Source organism: Oryzias latipes, chromosome 1 (genome assembly GCF_053564925.1).
Source record: "Oryzias latipes strain Hd-rR chromosome 1, Olatipes_Hd-rR_3.1".
Taxonomy (NCBI): domain Eukaryota; kingdom Metazoa; phylum Chordata; class Actinopteri; order Beloniformes; family Adrianichthyidae; genus Oryzias; species Oryzias latipes.
The window spans coordinates 21,472,576-21,488,511 of NC_136237.1; the positions used below are offsets into that span (position 1 = coordinate 21,472,576).

The 15,936-nt window shown below is 38.9% G+C and overlaps 1 protein-coding gene across 10 annotated transcripts in view; it reads left to right on the forward strand.

The window, feature by feature from the left end:
- prom1b (prominin 1 b) overlaps window positions 1–15,936 on the forward strand; it is a 33,910-nt gene that overhangs the window by 5,095 nt on the left and 12,879 nt on the right. For 8 of the 10 annotated variants that reach the window (XM_023957866.2, XM_023957872.2, XM_078951349.1 and 5 more), the window contains exons 2-8: window positions 12,994–13,055; window positions 13,648–13,674; window positions 13,787–13,992; window positions 15,124–15,244; window positions 15,328–15,391; window positions 15,482–15,571; window positions 15,911–15,934. In XM_023957866.2, coding sequence (XP_023813634.1) covers window positions 12,994–13,055; window positions 13,648–13,674; window positions 13,787–13,992; window positions 15,124–15,244; window positions 15,328–15,391; window positions 15,482–15,571; window positions 15,911–15,934 — 594 coding nt within the window. The remainder of the gene's footprint in view (window positions 1–12,993; window positions 13,056–13,647; window positions 13,675–13,786; window positions 13,993–15,123; window positions 15,245–15,327; window positions 15,392–15,481; window positions 15,572–15,910; window positions 15,935–15,936) is intronic. The other 2 variants (XM_078951341.1, XM_078951344.1) reach the window with 1 other exon arrangement.

Consider the following 15,936-nt stretch of genomic DNA (forward strand, 5'->3'; position numbering starts at 1 on the left):
ATTCAATAGGTAATGGCTAAACTAAACTAAACAGACTAAACTAAACTGGGCATCCCTGACCTTGGACCACCTCTCTTGGTAAGGACAAACTCCTAAAAAAACAGATTCCAAAAAAAAGCGATGAAACCTGAGGGAAGTCTACATGAAGGTGGCATCCTCTCCAAGGACGGACAGGCGATGTACCAGAGCTCTTAAAGAAAAATTAGCTTATCTAACTCTAGAACTACATGTTTAAATAGTCCAGCAGATGGGCTTCATCCAGATGGAGTTGGGGGACGACTGGGGGTACAAGACGAGCCAGAAGCAGGGTCCACAGCCAAGCACAGGAGCAGGAGCACAGATGAGCCAGTGCTGTGGTGTGGTTTGAACCCTGACTGAAAAGCCTTTTTAAGATGTTTGAAATAAAGGGGTGGTTTGATATTGGTCTACAGTTGGCCAGGTTGCTAGGATCTACACTGGGCTTTTTCAGAAGAGGTTTAACCACTGCTTATTTAAATTACTGTGGCACATAACCTGTTTCTAGAGAGGTGTTTATTTTAGTTAATATGCATTCATTAATTAGGGGGAAGGTTTCTTTAAAAAGCTTAGTGGGAATTGTGTCTAAGTGACAAGTTGAGGTTTTGGAGGACGTGATAACTGATGCTATTTCCGCTTGATCCACAGCAGTGAAGCAGTCTAATGTTACAGAGGTATCTATGAAGGCTTTCACTTCTACCGCTTCAGCCAGCTCTGGGCTGATAGTAGAAATAAATTGATTCAACTTATGTCTAATATTTGAGATTTTACTGGACTCTAACTACCAGTTAGTCTGGCAATTGTGCCAAAAAGAAATCTTGGATTATTTCCATTCTCTGCCATTACAGTTGAATAGTATTGGGTTCAAGCTCTACGCAGAGCTTTTTAATGATTTAGGAGGCTATGTTTCCAGGTTTTCAGAGACTGCTCTCAACCGGAGTGGTGCCATTCTCTTTCCAACTTAAGGGTTACTTGTTTAAGACAATGTGTTTCAGCGTTAAACCACGGTGCTACTGTCTAACAAGTTTAGGTTTCTAAGGGGCAAAAATACTGAGTTTACTTCAGAGGGCTTGTAAGGCATTATTAACAAACTGGTCATTTATACTAGAGCTGACGCTATGGGATCTTGTCTCAGAGTATTTGCTCAGCATGTTACTAAGTGTTGGTTGAACTGTGAGTTTAAGTCAGACACAGAATGGTCAGATAATGTCCTTCTAAGCTGTTTTTTATTCACTGGGGCAGTAGCATGTTCTAGTGTAAACTGAAAGGTAATTAGAAAGTGATCTGAAATTATGGGTTATGAGGAAGGACACTCCGCTGGGTAATCTCTATACCATGAGTTAAGACAAGGTCCAGGGTGTGCTTATGACAGTGAGTGGGTTCATTTACATTTTGGGTGAAACCAACATCATCTAATAAAGCTGCAAAAGCATTTTCTAGACAGTCACTGGGGTCATCAACATGAATATTAAAATCCCCTAATATTATAGTTTGATCAGAATCTAAAACACTAGTCGATAGACAGTCAGAAAACTCAGTTAAAAATTCTGAATATGGGCCGGGGGGCCGATAAATAACTATGAATAAAACAGGTCTTTGAGCCTTTCTGTTTGGGTGATATATAGACAATATTCAAATGAGTCACAAACATGTTTGACTTTAGTGGTGAGAATGAGGCTAGACTGTGATATGACTGCTAAACCACCTCCTTTCCTTGAATTCCTGGATTACAATAACTAAGGGGGGGGGGGGGGGGTTGCTTCATTCAGTCTAACATAGTCATCCTGTTGGAGCCATTGTTTGTTAAGGCTAGTAGACTAAATTTGTTATCATTAATTAACTCAGTGACTAAGAGGGACTCAGAGGAAATGGATCTAATGTTTAATCAACCACATTTAATTAAATCATAACTCTCCTTGTTATTGAGAGTACCAGTATCTATTACTTTTAGGTTTCTGTGTCTCACTCCTCTCACTTGCCTTTCAGCATGTAAGCTAAAGCTAGGAACTGCTCAACTATCCCTACATTGGGTTTGCACCAGCACTAAAGGAGGCTCAGAGGAGAGTTGTAAACTGCTGCTCTGTACCCAGGTCTCGAATCTGGGTTGTCAGGTTGCACGACTAAGGCTAGCTGAAATGTTCCTAGGAAGAAGAGCGGCTCCGTCCAGAGTAGGATGGACGCCATCTCTCTGCATGAGACTGGGCTTTTCCCAAAACATGCTCCAGTTATCCACAAAAGCAACGCCGTTTTCTGGGCACCATCTTGCTATCCAGTATTTAAGTGATGAAAAATGACTGGACATTTCATCACTGACTAGGTTAGGCAGGGGACCAGAGATAATTACAGTGTCTGACATTGACTTACACCCTGGACAGGTCGCCAGTCTTAAATAGGGCCACAATCACATTCACACCTAGGGGCAATTTAGAGTAACAAATTAACCTATGAAGCATGTTTTTGGACGGTGGGAGGAAGCTGGAATCCCTGGAGAAAACCCACACATGCACGGGGAGAACATGCAAACTCCACACAAGGTGATTTTGTTTCAGGTCCCCCAGTCAGGACTTGAACTGGGGCCTTCTTGCTGGCAAGAGCGCTAACCAGTGTTCCACAGAGGACCCGCATTATGTTTTAAACAATTTAAAAATTGCTTGTGCTGTTTTACAAAAAAAATATATATATACATTTTGGTTGTAGCACAGTAGTGTAAAGAACTAAAATTCAACATTGAGTAATACTTCCTTCACTGCACGTTCAAAAACATGCAATGCAATATAAGACCAGGCAAGATTTTTTTTCCTAAAAAGGAAAAAAACAAGGCCACGAGATATTAGCAAATCTGTGTAATTTTATGCTTTTATTGACAAATAAGTTGCAATTTCTTCTCCTAAGTATCTAGCTTTTACAGCACACCATTTACTGACAGTAGGAGTAACCACCACCATCTGCTGTACTGATGTACACAGCATCTGTGCCCGAGCATGAACAGTAAAAGATGAGAAGAGAGATATCAAAGCCTGATTGTGTTTTTGGCACAGGTTGGCTGCAGTGACTGTAAATGGGAACTGGACTGAGTGACCCATCCCCCTTCACGTTACAACTAGCAAGTACCAGCTGGTTCCATGAAGCCAAAATCCCAGACTTCTATTGAGAAATAAACAGCTATTACTCAGTCATTCTATTTGTCAGAATGATCATTTTTGCTCTGGAATTTTTTTAAAGGGCATTTATCAACTTTTTTGAGCTTTGAAGGGTATTATAATGTTAATTGCTTACAAAAAACAACCCCAAAGTTAGATATTGATCCATCTCAGAGCATTCCTCTAAAAACCTGCGCTTTGAGCACCAGCCCCTCCCAGTACACAAAAACAAGTGGGTCCTCACATTGTAATAATAATAATAATAATAATAATAAATTTTATTTCAAGCGCCTTTCAGGTCAACCAAGGTCGCTGTACAAGGTTAAAAATAAGAAAAACTGAATAAAACATCAATAAGAAATTATCAGAGTAAAACATGAGTAAACATAAAGACATAAAGACATAAAGACAGGATAGAAAAACAGACAAATGAGGTTGTGTTAACTGAATGGATTAACTGTATGACTGTTTGAAGAGATGAGTCTTGAGTTTGGATTTGAACAGTGGCAGCGAGTCGGTATTGCATATATCTGGAGGAAGAGAATTTCCATAGCTGGGGGGCGGAGCGACTGAAAGCTCTGCCCTCCATGGTGGCAAGACGGGCAGGTGGGACATGGAGTTGGAGAGAGGAAGTGGAGCGGAGATGTCAAAAAGAGGGGAACAGTCCCTTCTAGCAGTGATCAGCAGTGATCTTCAAAAATGCACAATATGCACATCCATCTTTGCAAAAGTTTAGATGTTGTTTGTTTTCAATGGGTGAAACGCAGACACGCTGCCGAGGCCGACTCTAGGTTGACTTCAGAAAATGGGTGTTACCCACAAGGAGCGAAAGCTGGTGCCTCAGAGATAGAGTTGTTTAAATTCTGGGTAGGAAAAAAACTGGCAAAAATAACTAATTTATATATACGGTATATATATATAGACATAGTTTACTATGAAGGGTTTAAGAATAGCATTTTCTACCCCCTTTAACATATTCTTGCTAATCCTATCTTTTTCCTTGATATTTCTTTACTGCAAGTTATTAAAGGTATAAACTGGCCAATCAGAAGCCTTAATAAAAGCATGTGGTTCCCGCTTGCTTTGAACAAGCACATTCCTGATTGGCAACAGTAGTTGCCACATAAACATTAAGTCAGACTGACTCGACTCAATCACTACTTACTGATGTCATCTGGCTCCAAATGGCAGTATGCGTATTTTGTTGGAGCTGAAAGAAAGCTATTTTCTAAGGGTGAAGTCACACTCGCTTGGTCCAGTTCTCTTATACAGTCAATGGTTGGTAATATTGATTGTACAAGAAAACTGGACTGAGTGACTCGTCCCCCCTCGTGCTCCAAACAAGAAGTACCTGCTGGTTCCAAGATTCCATAGACTTCTATTGAGAATTATTTCTCAATAGAAATAATATTACTTATTATTATTGTCAAAATAAATATTCTTGCTCAGTTGTTATAGCTGTTTTGAACATGTTCTTGCCAATCCTAATATTTTTTTTTCTGGCACTGGCACTGGCAAATCAGATGCCTCAACAAAAGTATGCAGCCTCACGTCGAACGTTCAAAATGTTTGATTGACAGATTTTCCCGAGCTCGCTTTCGAGTGGGGGGTTTGGCCTTCCAAAAACCCCACTCTTGATTGGCGAGAGCGGTTTCTATAGAAACAATTACTTAGACCTGTTCGGACCGATCAATACCTACTGACAATGTCTGACTCCAACATGTTGGTGTTCGTATTACGACAAATGGCGACCGAATTGGCTTAATTTTATTGGAGCCGGAAATAATCAATTTTTCCTCGGGTGACGTGACACGTGACACTCGCTCAGTCCCAATTTCTTTTACAGTCAATAGCTGGTACAGATGGTGTGCTGTGAATAAAGCATATATTTAATCACTTTTTGTTCTGTTCATAGCCACAGAATGCTTTGCCTGCTTGCAGAAGTCACCACACTGTTCCCTGGTCTCAGGAGTATGGTGGAGGATAGGGTGGAGCTGTGAGCGCAAAAGAAGACAGTGCATGCTATGTAGTCAGCAGTGGGATAATATATGAACTGCAGCCTAATAGTCTTAAATATAAGCAAAACATTGGTTATGAGACTATTTGGATTGTGACAAACAACTTTCACTTAATGACAAAGGGGGCTGTTTTACTTTTAAATAAATTATCTATCTACCAGTATTTTCTTTACCCACTTATTCCTATTCAGGGTTTTAGGGTAGCTAGAGCCTACCCAGCTGTTGTCAGGCAAAGGCTAAATTTTCTATCCTGCAAATATTTAACAACTAGGTGCTATAAAGGAAAACATAGGAAATATTCCTACCCTTGTTTAAAAAGTCACACATTTCTACAAATTAGTAAAGTTATTGCCTTATTTATTCAGTTTACAGTTGGGAATTTTAGTCTATTACTTTATAGGTAAATTTAACCTTGATTTCAAATGACAAAATCTAGTAGATAAATGTTTCATTTTTGCAAATATTTCTAAACCCAGTATTTTATAATAGAAGTCTATGACATGTGTGGACTTTACTGCACAGTGCTCCCAACTGGATTGCTCTTCAGCTCCATGATCACAGGACCCTCAAGTTTCAGTTCAAGTGTGAATTTTGGGCAAAAACTAGTGTTTACAATTAAAATAATACAAATTTTAACAATAATATTAAATCATACATACAATTATTCAGTGTATATTGTGGGCTACATTGATGCGTGTTGCCATTTTTGGTCATTTAATCAGCTATTAGTGTGCTAAAACGGTCCAAAGGATTTTTTAGACTTGCAACTTCAGCTGTAAACACAATTTTGTGAATAAAACAGCTGGATTATACATTTCTGGTAAAGGCTGAGCTGGAAAGAACGTTTGAACAGTAGATTTGGTATTGTTACTATATGTAACTACATTTTTTTGTACATTATTTGACTTAATTCTTGCAATATTTTCTTTTTATTTTAGGTAAAATAACCTTACTATGAGAAAAAATCTTGACTCTTTCTTGGTGCACAAGATGGTAGGCCAATGGTCTTAGGTGACATTAACAGAAGACACACAATGAATTGATTTAAAAGTGTTTATTACTCAAAAAAAACAAGAAAGGAAAGAGTGGAGGTAGGGACTGTAGCAAAGTCAGAGGCAGAATTTCTTTTGAAAAACACATCTAAGTATCCTTTCACAAACTCAAAAGTCTGCCAAAAATCTCCCACACACTCCAGGGTGTAACAATTCATTTCAACAATGATTCAATTCTTGTCATAATTTGTGGTTGATGATATGATTCTCAGTCAATGTTGGTACATTTTGAATGATCTGATTTGATCTAATTCACTGACCTAAAATCAATCCAGGACATCTTTAGCCAAAACTTCCACCAGTGTGACTCAGAGATAAATACCTGGTAGTGAACAGCGCAGGTGAAGTTTACAGATTCCTTGTATTTCTTGCAACAGAATCAAGTGTAAATAAAAAAAATGTACAAGGAAATAAGTAAACAAGAATTAATGTCAATTCCATTAACATTTTAGTTTCATAAAACTTCAATCCACTGTTGTTTTTTACATCAAAATAATACAAAGGGAACATTTTTAGAACATTCTTCCTCACTGTATGGTCACATGTCTTTGCTAAATTCAAAGTGGATTCCATTGGACTGGAATGACGAGTGATCATTTTTTGTTGCCATCACATGGATGGGATGGCATTTATTAGTTTTTACGTTATAGCAAAATAAACCTATTGTGCCTCAATCCAAATGATATTTTCCAATATTGATATAATCGATTTATTTCATTTTGAAGCAATTTTATAATGCTATAGGTCGATTAGATTTGATCTGATTAACAACTTGCCTCGGACAGGTTGACCTGGTTGTAATCGTAGGAATATAAATCAATGTATTAGTTAAGTCGAGTAATGGTTACACCCCTACTCCAGCATTTAGGCGGCACTACAGCTCAAATGCATTCCCACAACAAAAAAGGTGGGCTATGAAGAAGGTGGTACCTTAAACTGTCGTTGATAAAAAGTCAATCGATGGTTATATCTCAGCTAAAACCAAATAACTGAACAATAAGTGATTTTTAGATTTCCAAAACTCCACAAAGGAAATGGAATATTTTTTTTATTGGCTTCAGCCAAACTGTCTGTCAACAGTCAATAAAAATGCAAATGAAAAAATTGACACCTACTTCCCTGATAAATCTCAGTCAAGGTTGCTTTTGCTTCCATGGGGCATTTGGCCTCTTTCACTCAGTGTCTTATCCCTTCGATACACAAAGGCTAGATTAGAGGATTAGCATTCACATGGCTAACGCTAACGCTGGTACCAGTGCTACAGATGGCATAGTGGGACACATGAGTGTGCAAACACATGCCCAGACACATGCAAAGTGGGTCATATCCTGGTGTTTGTCTGTTAACTTTAATTATTGTGATGGTTGGTGGACATGTTGTTTGTCAGGAATCAAGTGGCTTAGATTACAGTCCCTCAAATGGTTTAAAAGCTATTACAATGCGAGTGCTAACAGTATGCTGCGGAAACATGTTAAAAAAAATACAAACACAATAATAAAATGTAGATTATAAAATACTACAAAAACACAGTACATTTCCTTTTTTCACTGACTGAATGCACAATTTTTAAAGCAAGGAAAAAGATGTTGCTCCTCCTAAAGTGCAACTTCAAAACTTTTTTACAAAAGGAAAAAAGTCTGGAATCATTGTATGCCTTATAGGCCCTAAACACATTTTGTCTTAGTATTACCTGTAGTTTATTCAGTATCAAATATGCCCAAATGTATTCAAATGGCTTCACAAAAGTAATTTTCCAAAGTAAAAGCCTAAAACAACATACAGTGCTGCTTTGGCCAAAGCAATGGTCTGTTAAGTAATCATTTGTGATGGATTCAGATATTAAACTAAACATAGGTTTATGTAAATATGTGGTTTTAAACTTTGTTTTTGTGGTATAATTGTGCTGTTGAACTTTATACAGCGAAAGCTTTTTCAAGTCAAAGGTGGTAAAGATGGTTCTAGGGTTGTGTAAGGCTCTGTCAACACCTTTTAACCAATAATCTCTCAGAGCAGATCAGGGGGTTGTGCTCGTCTATATTTAAACAATAAAGTAAGAGTGTTTTTAGAATCTCTTTTTGCAAAATTGAGCCGTAGCTGCCAAAGGAAGTTGGCCGTGTATTTTTGTTATTACCAAAAAATATACTGCATTTAGTAAAATGTTTATTTTGTGAAAAGAAATAACATATTGCAAAGGTATCATGTTTTTAAAACACTTTAAATAACTAACAAACCAAATAAACTTTTCATAAATATTTTTTTATTTACATGTGTTTTTCTGAAACCTAATTTTCACAGACTACTTTTAAAAATTCTGACATACACATATACACTGAATACACTGAAATGTATACATTTTTAGTAAAGAAAGCCATGTGTAAATAAATCAAATTGCAGCTCTGTTAGATGCAGGAGATCACATTGCTCAGTTTTTATTTTTGACTATTTTATGATGTTTATCATTTTCCCTCTCTTCTTTTCCTTTACTGTAGTTACCTCTTATACTGGGTCACTGAACTAAGCTGTCTAAGCTTAACTGCCCCTCAGTGGTTAAGCTAACTAAGTAGTTGAGCAACAGCAGGTGGCATTGACACAACTCAGATATGCTCATAAGGCATATCTGCAGAGTAAGCTGCAGGGATAGGTGTCATTACACCGTCAAAGTCTGGCACAGTCTGACGGCCAGCCTCTTTCCTCAGCCATTTTGTACAGCACCAACAATCCAAGAGGTGCAAGGTGGTCGTTTCCCACTAAGATCTAAGGATGTTGTTGAGAGGATTAACCATATGGTCATGAAAGACACCCCAAATCACTGTTGTTTTTTTATTTTGCTCACCAGGGACACAGAAAAAGTCCTTTCTCTTTCTTCCTTTTCTTTTTTTTGTTTATTTGTTTTTGATTTCCTTTATTGGAGCTACCTGTTGATAGCTAAGCTAACAGCTTGTCATAAAGAAATTCGTAAGGGGAGTAGTTTTCTGGCCAGTTAAAAAAGCATTGATGTCAAACCTCATAGCAGTTTAAGGAAATTCTGTAGTGAATTTATAGTCTGGATTTGGCTAAAAGAATTACATCTGTGGTATTCTGCTTTAACTTAAACTGTGTGCCACATGGTTTCTCTGCGGTTAGGAAAAAGTACCTACCACATTAATTAGTTTCTGATCAAAAGTGATGGGGTGTAAAAACATCCGTAACACTCTTTTCAATAACTGAAACCGGCTCCTTAAGAAATGTAGTTATCTAAAAAAAAACATGATTTGGTTACGTGGATTAATAGGCGAAAAGTGCTATAGTTTCATGTTATCATGATCCATCCATCCATCCATCTTCCTCCGCTTATCCGGGACCGGGTCGCGGGGGCAGCAGACTGAGCAGAGATGCCCAGACTTCCCCCACCCCAGCCACTTCCTCCAGCTCCTCTGGGGGGACCCCGAGACGTTCCCAGGCCAGCCGAGAGACGTAGTCTCTCCAGCGTGTCCTGGGTCTTCCCCGGGGCCTCCGCCCAGTGGGACATGCCCGGAACACCTCTCCAGGGAGGCGTCCAGGAGGCATCCGAACTAGATGCCCGAGCCACCTCAACTGGCTCCTTTCGATGTGGAGGAGAAGCGGTTCTACTCCGAGCTCTCCGCGGGTGACCGAGCTTCTCACCCTATCTCTAAGGGAGCGCCCAGCCACCCTGCGGAGGAAGCTCATTTCAGCCGCTTGTATTCGGGACCTCGTTCTTTCGGTCATGACCCATAGCTCATGACCATAGGTGAGTACTGGAACGTAGATCGACCGGTAAATTGAGAGCTTTGCTTTTCGGCTCAGCTCTCTCTTCACCACGACGGACCGATAGAGCGACCGCATAACTACGGACGCTGCTCCGATCCGCCTGTCAATCTCACGCTCGGATTTTCCGTCACTCGTGAACAAGACCCCAAGATATTTAAACTCCTCCACCTGGGGCAAGGACACTCCACCGACCGAGAGATGGCAAACTACCTTTCTCCGGTCAAGGACCATGGCCTCAGATTTAGCGGTGCTGACCCTCATCCCAGCCGCTTCACACTCGGCCGCAAACCGCCCCAATGCATGCTGGAGGTCCCGGTTCGATGAAGCCAACAGGACAACATCATCTGCAAAAAGCAGAGAGGAAATCCTGTGGTCCCCAAACCAGATCCCTTCCGGCCCCTGGCTGCGCCTAGAAATTCTGTCCATAAAAACTATGAACAGAACCGGTGATAGAGGGCAGCCCTGCCGGAGTCCAACGTGGATGGATGATGTAGGGCAGAAAGTTACAGTTGTCCCATTCTTAGCATCTTGTATGGAGTTTGATGTCACCTTGCTCTGTTTTGTTGTTGCAGAGACTGACAAAGACTTGAATTGGGGAGTAGGCATGTATTATGATCCTAATACACCTGTGCTAGCACTTCAAGCACAGGTAAAGGATACTGTATTCATTTATGGTTCAAGATCTCTTTACATTTTAATCTTATTCATTTATCCGTCTATCCATCTTCTAAACCTGCTTAATCAGGGAGATACAGGAGCCAACTGAGCTACTGTTGGGCAAAGGCGGGGTCCATCCTGAATAGGTCTCCAAACTGTTGCAGGGCCTCACTCACATTCACTCCTAGGGGAAATTTTGAGACATCAATTAACCTATGTAGCATGTTTTTGGACTGCAGGAGGAAGCCAGAATGCCAGGAGAAAACCCATGTATGCACGGGGAGAACACACAAACCTCACACAGAGAGGACTTGGTTGGGTTTTGAACCAGAGCCTTCTCGCTATGACGCAAGAGCGCTAACCATTGCGCCCTTATGCAGCCCCTTATCCATTTATGGTCTAATTCTAAACTATGCTTTTGTAAGGAGTGAGATCGGTAGGTCAGAACAATCTTGTGTGTCTTAAAATACCTTCTTAGTTAAAAAGAAAAGACAGATATTGGAATTTTTTTTATTTTTTATTCAAACCTTTTTTTATACTAAAGGGTCAGTATAGAGCACACTTTCTTTTACAAGTACACACTCCCATTGTTACAGACATCTCTAGATGCCCTTTTTGACTCTGAAAGGCTTCAATGGGGTCAAGGACCTTGCTTAATGGCACCATAGCACATTAGGAGTTGGACAAACTCTGCTAGGCATCCATAACACCCAAGTTTAACCCTACTTTACCTGAAACCTGAACCAGGAATTGTCAGGATGGTAGTTTATGTCACCTGAGTGTCACTGAGTGTGTAAACAGAAATATCTTTGTGTCTGTTTGCGTGTAGAAAAAAAAGTGCAATTCCAGAAAAAAAACCAAGGTTAATGCTAAGTTCTAAGTACTTTAAACATGGTTGTTGCGCTCGTTGTTGTTTGTGATAGTTGCGCCAGCATCAGCACAATAAACAGACCTTTACCTTCACATGTGTCAAATGTGCCTAAACTCAGCTTCAAGCTTTTAACAGTGAAAGGTAAAAATGATAAGAGCACAAAAGAATTGTTAAGATAATAAATATGGAAAATTCACGTCGAAAAAGCAATACAACATGGCATTTGAAATTTTTGTTGAATTTAAATAGAAATAGCCGATAGACAATGCAGCTTTGTAACAACAAAATATGAAGCATTTGAGTTGTCAAGTCATCATTCCCCTTTAAACGCTGCACATTTCCCAGCACTTTTTAGTGAGGCCAGATTGGTCCATGCTCCTTCCTTCACATCTACATACTGTAGACTACTTATACCAAGTCAGAAGTGTAATTGATTATTTTTGCCTAATGAGCAAATTTAACCTTTGTTTAGTGAGGACAATTTCGTTTGAAGTTCTCTTTTTTGCAAAAAAGAAACCAAATTCTGGATGTTTTCTGACACACAATACACAATCCAATAATTTGATAATTTGTCACCGAGCTTAGACTGTGGTATTTTAAGATTTTTTTAAGTTAAATCAGCAAATATTTATCTTTTTTTCCCCAGAATTCTTTTGGTTAAATTTTTAACTTTAAATACCTAGCACCTTTTTGTCCAGAACAGTTTAATTAAGGTTACATTTACTATTTAGAGACTAGAGTTCGATTTGATATATATAAATTGTTTATATTACTGTATTTAAATTCTTTACTGGATGAAGAATTCTTGGGATAATGTCTATTTATCATTTTTGCAGTAAAATGCAAATATCCCAGACCTTTAAACTTCTAAACGTGGCTGTTATGGATAAAGGTTTTATGTTAGATTACCAAATTTGAGACCGCCTGTTTAGTATATACAAAATGAATATGACGTGCTCCTCTGTGCTATATCTAAATTTATTCCAAAAGGTTGTTTTTCAGAAAATGTTGCAGTCCAAGACTATAGAAGAGTAAAATTTGGTCCTGTTTTTAAAAGGTTTGTAAAAAAGTTATGCCAGTTGAACATCATTTTGTGTTTAACTTTTGTGGCACGCAAATTCAAGCACCCGCTATTAAACACTGTGTGCAACTGCTAATGGTTTTTATATCTGTGAAGTAATCTGAGTTTCCTGATGAGTAACAGTCTGGATGAGTCATTGTGCAGGTAGGCTTAGTGTCGGCTGACCTATATACAGTAAACAGGGTGACAGCTGAAGCGAACTGAAATCCTCAGTGGTCGAACACACAGTTCAAACGAGTCCGTCAAAGTGGACAGCTGTTTAGATTTTGGAGGAAATACCATCCCAGCACCTGTTTGTGAAACACTTGTGATGAAGCATACGCAGCTTAAATACTTGTACATGATATCATGCCTGTGTACATTTTTTTTTCCAAATTTTTTTTTCATGCAGATCTTATTGTCAGAGTCATTCAGCAGAACATGGGAGGAATTAAAATGGAAGAGTGGAGAAAGGTATGTTTCTTCTAAAACCCACCTTTCCATCAAACAAGAGCTGGTGCTTTTTATTCTAGAGCCAGTGCTCAGCTGGTTACACTCATTTGCTTCCAATTAATCCTGTTTGTAGAGCCAAACCGCATCGTGCTGGTAAATAAAGGCTGTGGGTTTGGTGTTTTAATGTTCCTCTTTCCTCCACCCCTGGTTGTTGGCAAACCAACAGAAATGCTAAGTGTTAGCGTATGTTAAGAACATGTTCTAAAGTTGGTGTTTAGACAGCAGAAGCATGGGGTTGGTTCTCCCACAACAAAAAAGAAAGAAAAAAGGGCTTTAGGCAGGACCTGGCTTCAAATTTGCACCAGCTTGGTGGATGCATTTTTATGTAAGGGAAAATGAATTTAATTCACCAATGCAGCACCAGTTTACAAACATTTTTGGTAGTCTTATTTATATTAAAGTATAAATAGTTCAACTCTTAAATATTATAAATTCTGTCACAGAAATAATAGTGAATTTTTATTTGTAATAATGTTCAAAGCAATAATTCTCATGGATTTTTTTGTTATTGTTGCACTCACCCTGCTTTTTGTGTCTGTGTTTGTTCTTCCAGCCAGAAAACGTTGTGCTGTTGCTACAGGTAAACTTCCTCAAAACTGACATTTTGACCGACACGTTGCACATTTCATCACAATCCCATCCAGGAGCACAGAGTATCGTAATGACCGCCTGACTGTTGGTTTACTCTGCAGTGGATCCACTATGAAGCTGGATTCCTACTTTGTACGAGCATTGGCATCGTGTTTGTGGTCCTGACTCCCATCATAGCCACGTGTTTCTGCATGTGTCGATGCTGTGATAACTGCGGAGGTGAGATGCATCAGAGGCAGAGGAAAAACGCAGACTGCCACAGAGGTTTCTTCACCGCCTCTCTTATCGCCACCACCATCTTCATCATGTGAGTTGTCATCCTCTTCTTTATTAAGATTATTTGTAGCTCTCCTAATACAGTTATTGTTTATTATCAGGAAATATTTGAGTGGCATTGGGAGGATTTGGGGACCCTGTTATGTCATACTGGGATTGCAACTAAGGACATTTGGAAAATACTTTTAACTTAGTATTAGTGGACTAAAATGTATTGCAACCTAATGTTTGCATTAATTTGAGCCCACATTAACAAATACAGTTGGTTAGACCCTTAAGAATAAAAATGTGGAATATTTACCACAGCTTTTCCATTTTATTGGTTAATTTATGTAAGATTTTTTTGGTTTTCTGTATAAAATAGTTTTCTGTTATTTTGTTATTAAACTAAAGCAACACGTAAACATCAAAATAAATTTGAAAGCAACATTTTTCCTTGTTGAATTTTTGCTGAAATCCACCCTCGAATAAACAATCCAGATCTGTGCGTATGTGTATCTGCAAATGTGAAGGACGTAGTTGCTCAGAAACTAGATCCAGAGGGTGCAGGACAGTTAGATGTTATTGATATCACTGATAGGCGGGGAAAAGCCCCTCTGCCTGAATGAGTTCTTTCATATTACAAACATGAATGGTCATACAGACAAAATCCACACATTAAGCCTCCCTAAGGTAGGTTTAGTTATGTTGCTGTACTTTTCATTTTTGCTCATCTTTCTTTTATTTCCAACAATTTTGCATAAGAGTTTGGCTCTTGTGACTAAGGTCAGGATTTTAATTTTTAGCTTGAATCTTGTATTTCGTGTTTTTAGCCACCTTAATTAAAAATATTGCCCAAAAGTTTTTGAAGAATCATAGTGAATATTTTCATCTTTTGATGATATCAGTGTTTTAACAGAAATGAAAAAAAGCATGTGAACTATGGGAAAGGAAGTTGGTGTTACAGAAACACTGGCCTATTCTTCCTAACTGTTCGTATTTGTCCTATAAAGTAACTGTAAGTAACCTCATCCTGGCTACTAAACCCAAGTGAGTTCTCCAACATTTGAACCCGAACAGTGCAGAAGTCTTTCCTATGTGTCACTGAGGCCCCCTGCTGGCTAACTGACATCTCCTAATCCCTCTTAACCCCTGACCCTAACCGCTTACTGCGTTTTTTTAGCCTGGGGGTGTTTGTCGCATATGCTGCCAATCACAATATCAGCTCTCAAATCCGAAACACTCGGCGACTCATTAACACCAACATGAGAGACTTGAAGACATTTGCTAACAACACTCCTGCGGTAGGTTCTTCCACAAACACAAATCTACATGTAAATCATGGAAAGGAGGGCAGACTCTGATTTTACTGTGTTTCCTGCTGCAGCAAATCGAATACCTGACAGCCCAGTACACTACAGCAAAGAACAAAGTCATGTCAGACCTTGACAGTAAGCCATGCAGTCTTCTTTCACCTCCTATTTGACACGTTCACGGTCTTACACAAGTTGTCATGAAGCTCTGTCTGTGCTGCCTTGCAGACATTGGACCTTTACTTGGAGGTAGGATCCACATCCATCTGGAAAAAGAAGTGGTTCCTGCACTGGACGGTGCTCTGCGACTGGCAGGAGGTAATCATGATTTTATTTGTTGGAGTGTCAAAAGAAGTTTCTGTACATTCTGTGAATTACAAGCCAACTGTTAAATGATGAGAGCTTTAAGCAAAAGTAAAACACTTTTTTAGATCATATAACACTTTCATTTCCATCAGTTGTTAATAACTGATTTGTTTCTACCGTATTTGGTCCCCCAGCAGAAAAACTTGCAAAGGTTGTTAATACATGTTGTTTGAGTTTTCCTAATTGTTTTTACCAATCACAATCCTTTCTTTACAACTTTTTATTCTTTTTTTTGTCATCCTCACATCCTCTTTTCTTCTGTGATTTTCTCACATTTCCTTTCATTTTAAGCAAAAATTGAGAATGCCATCAAAGGT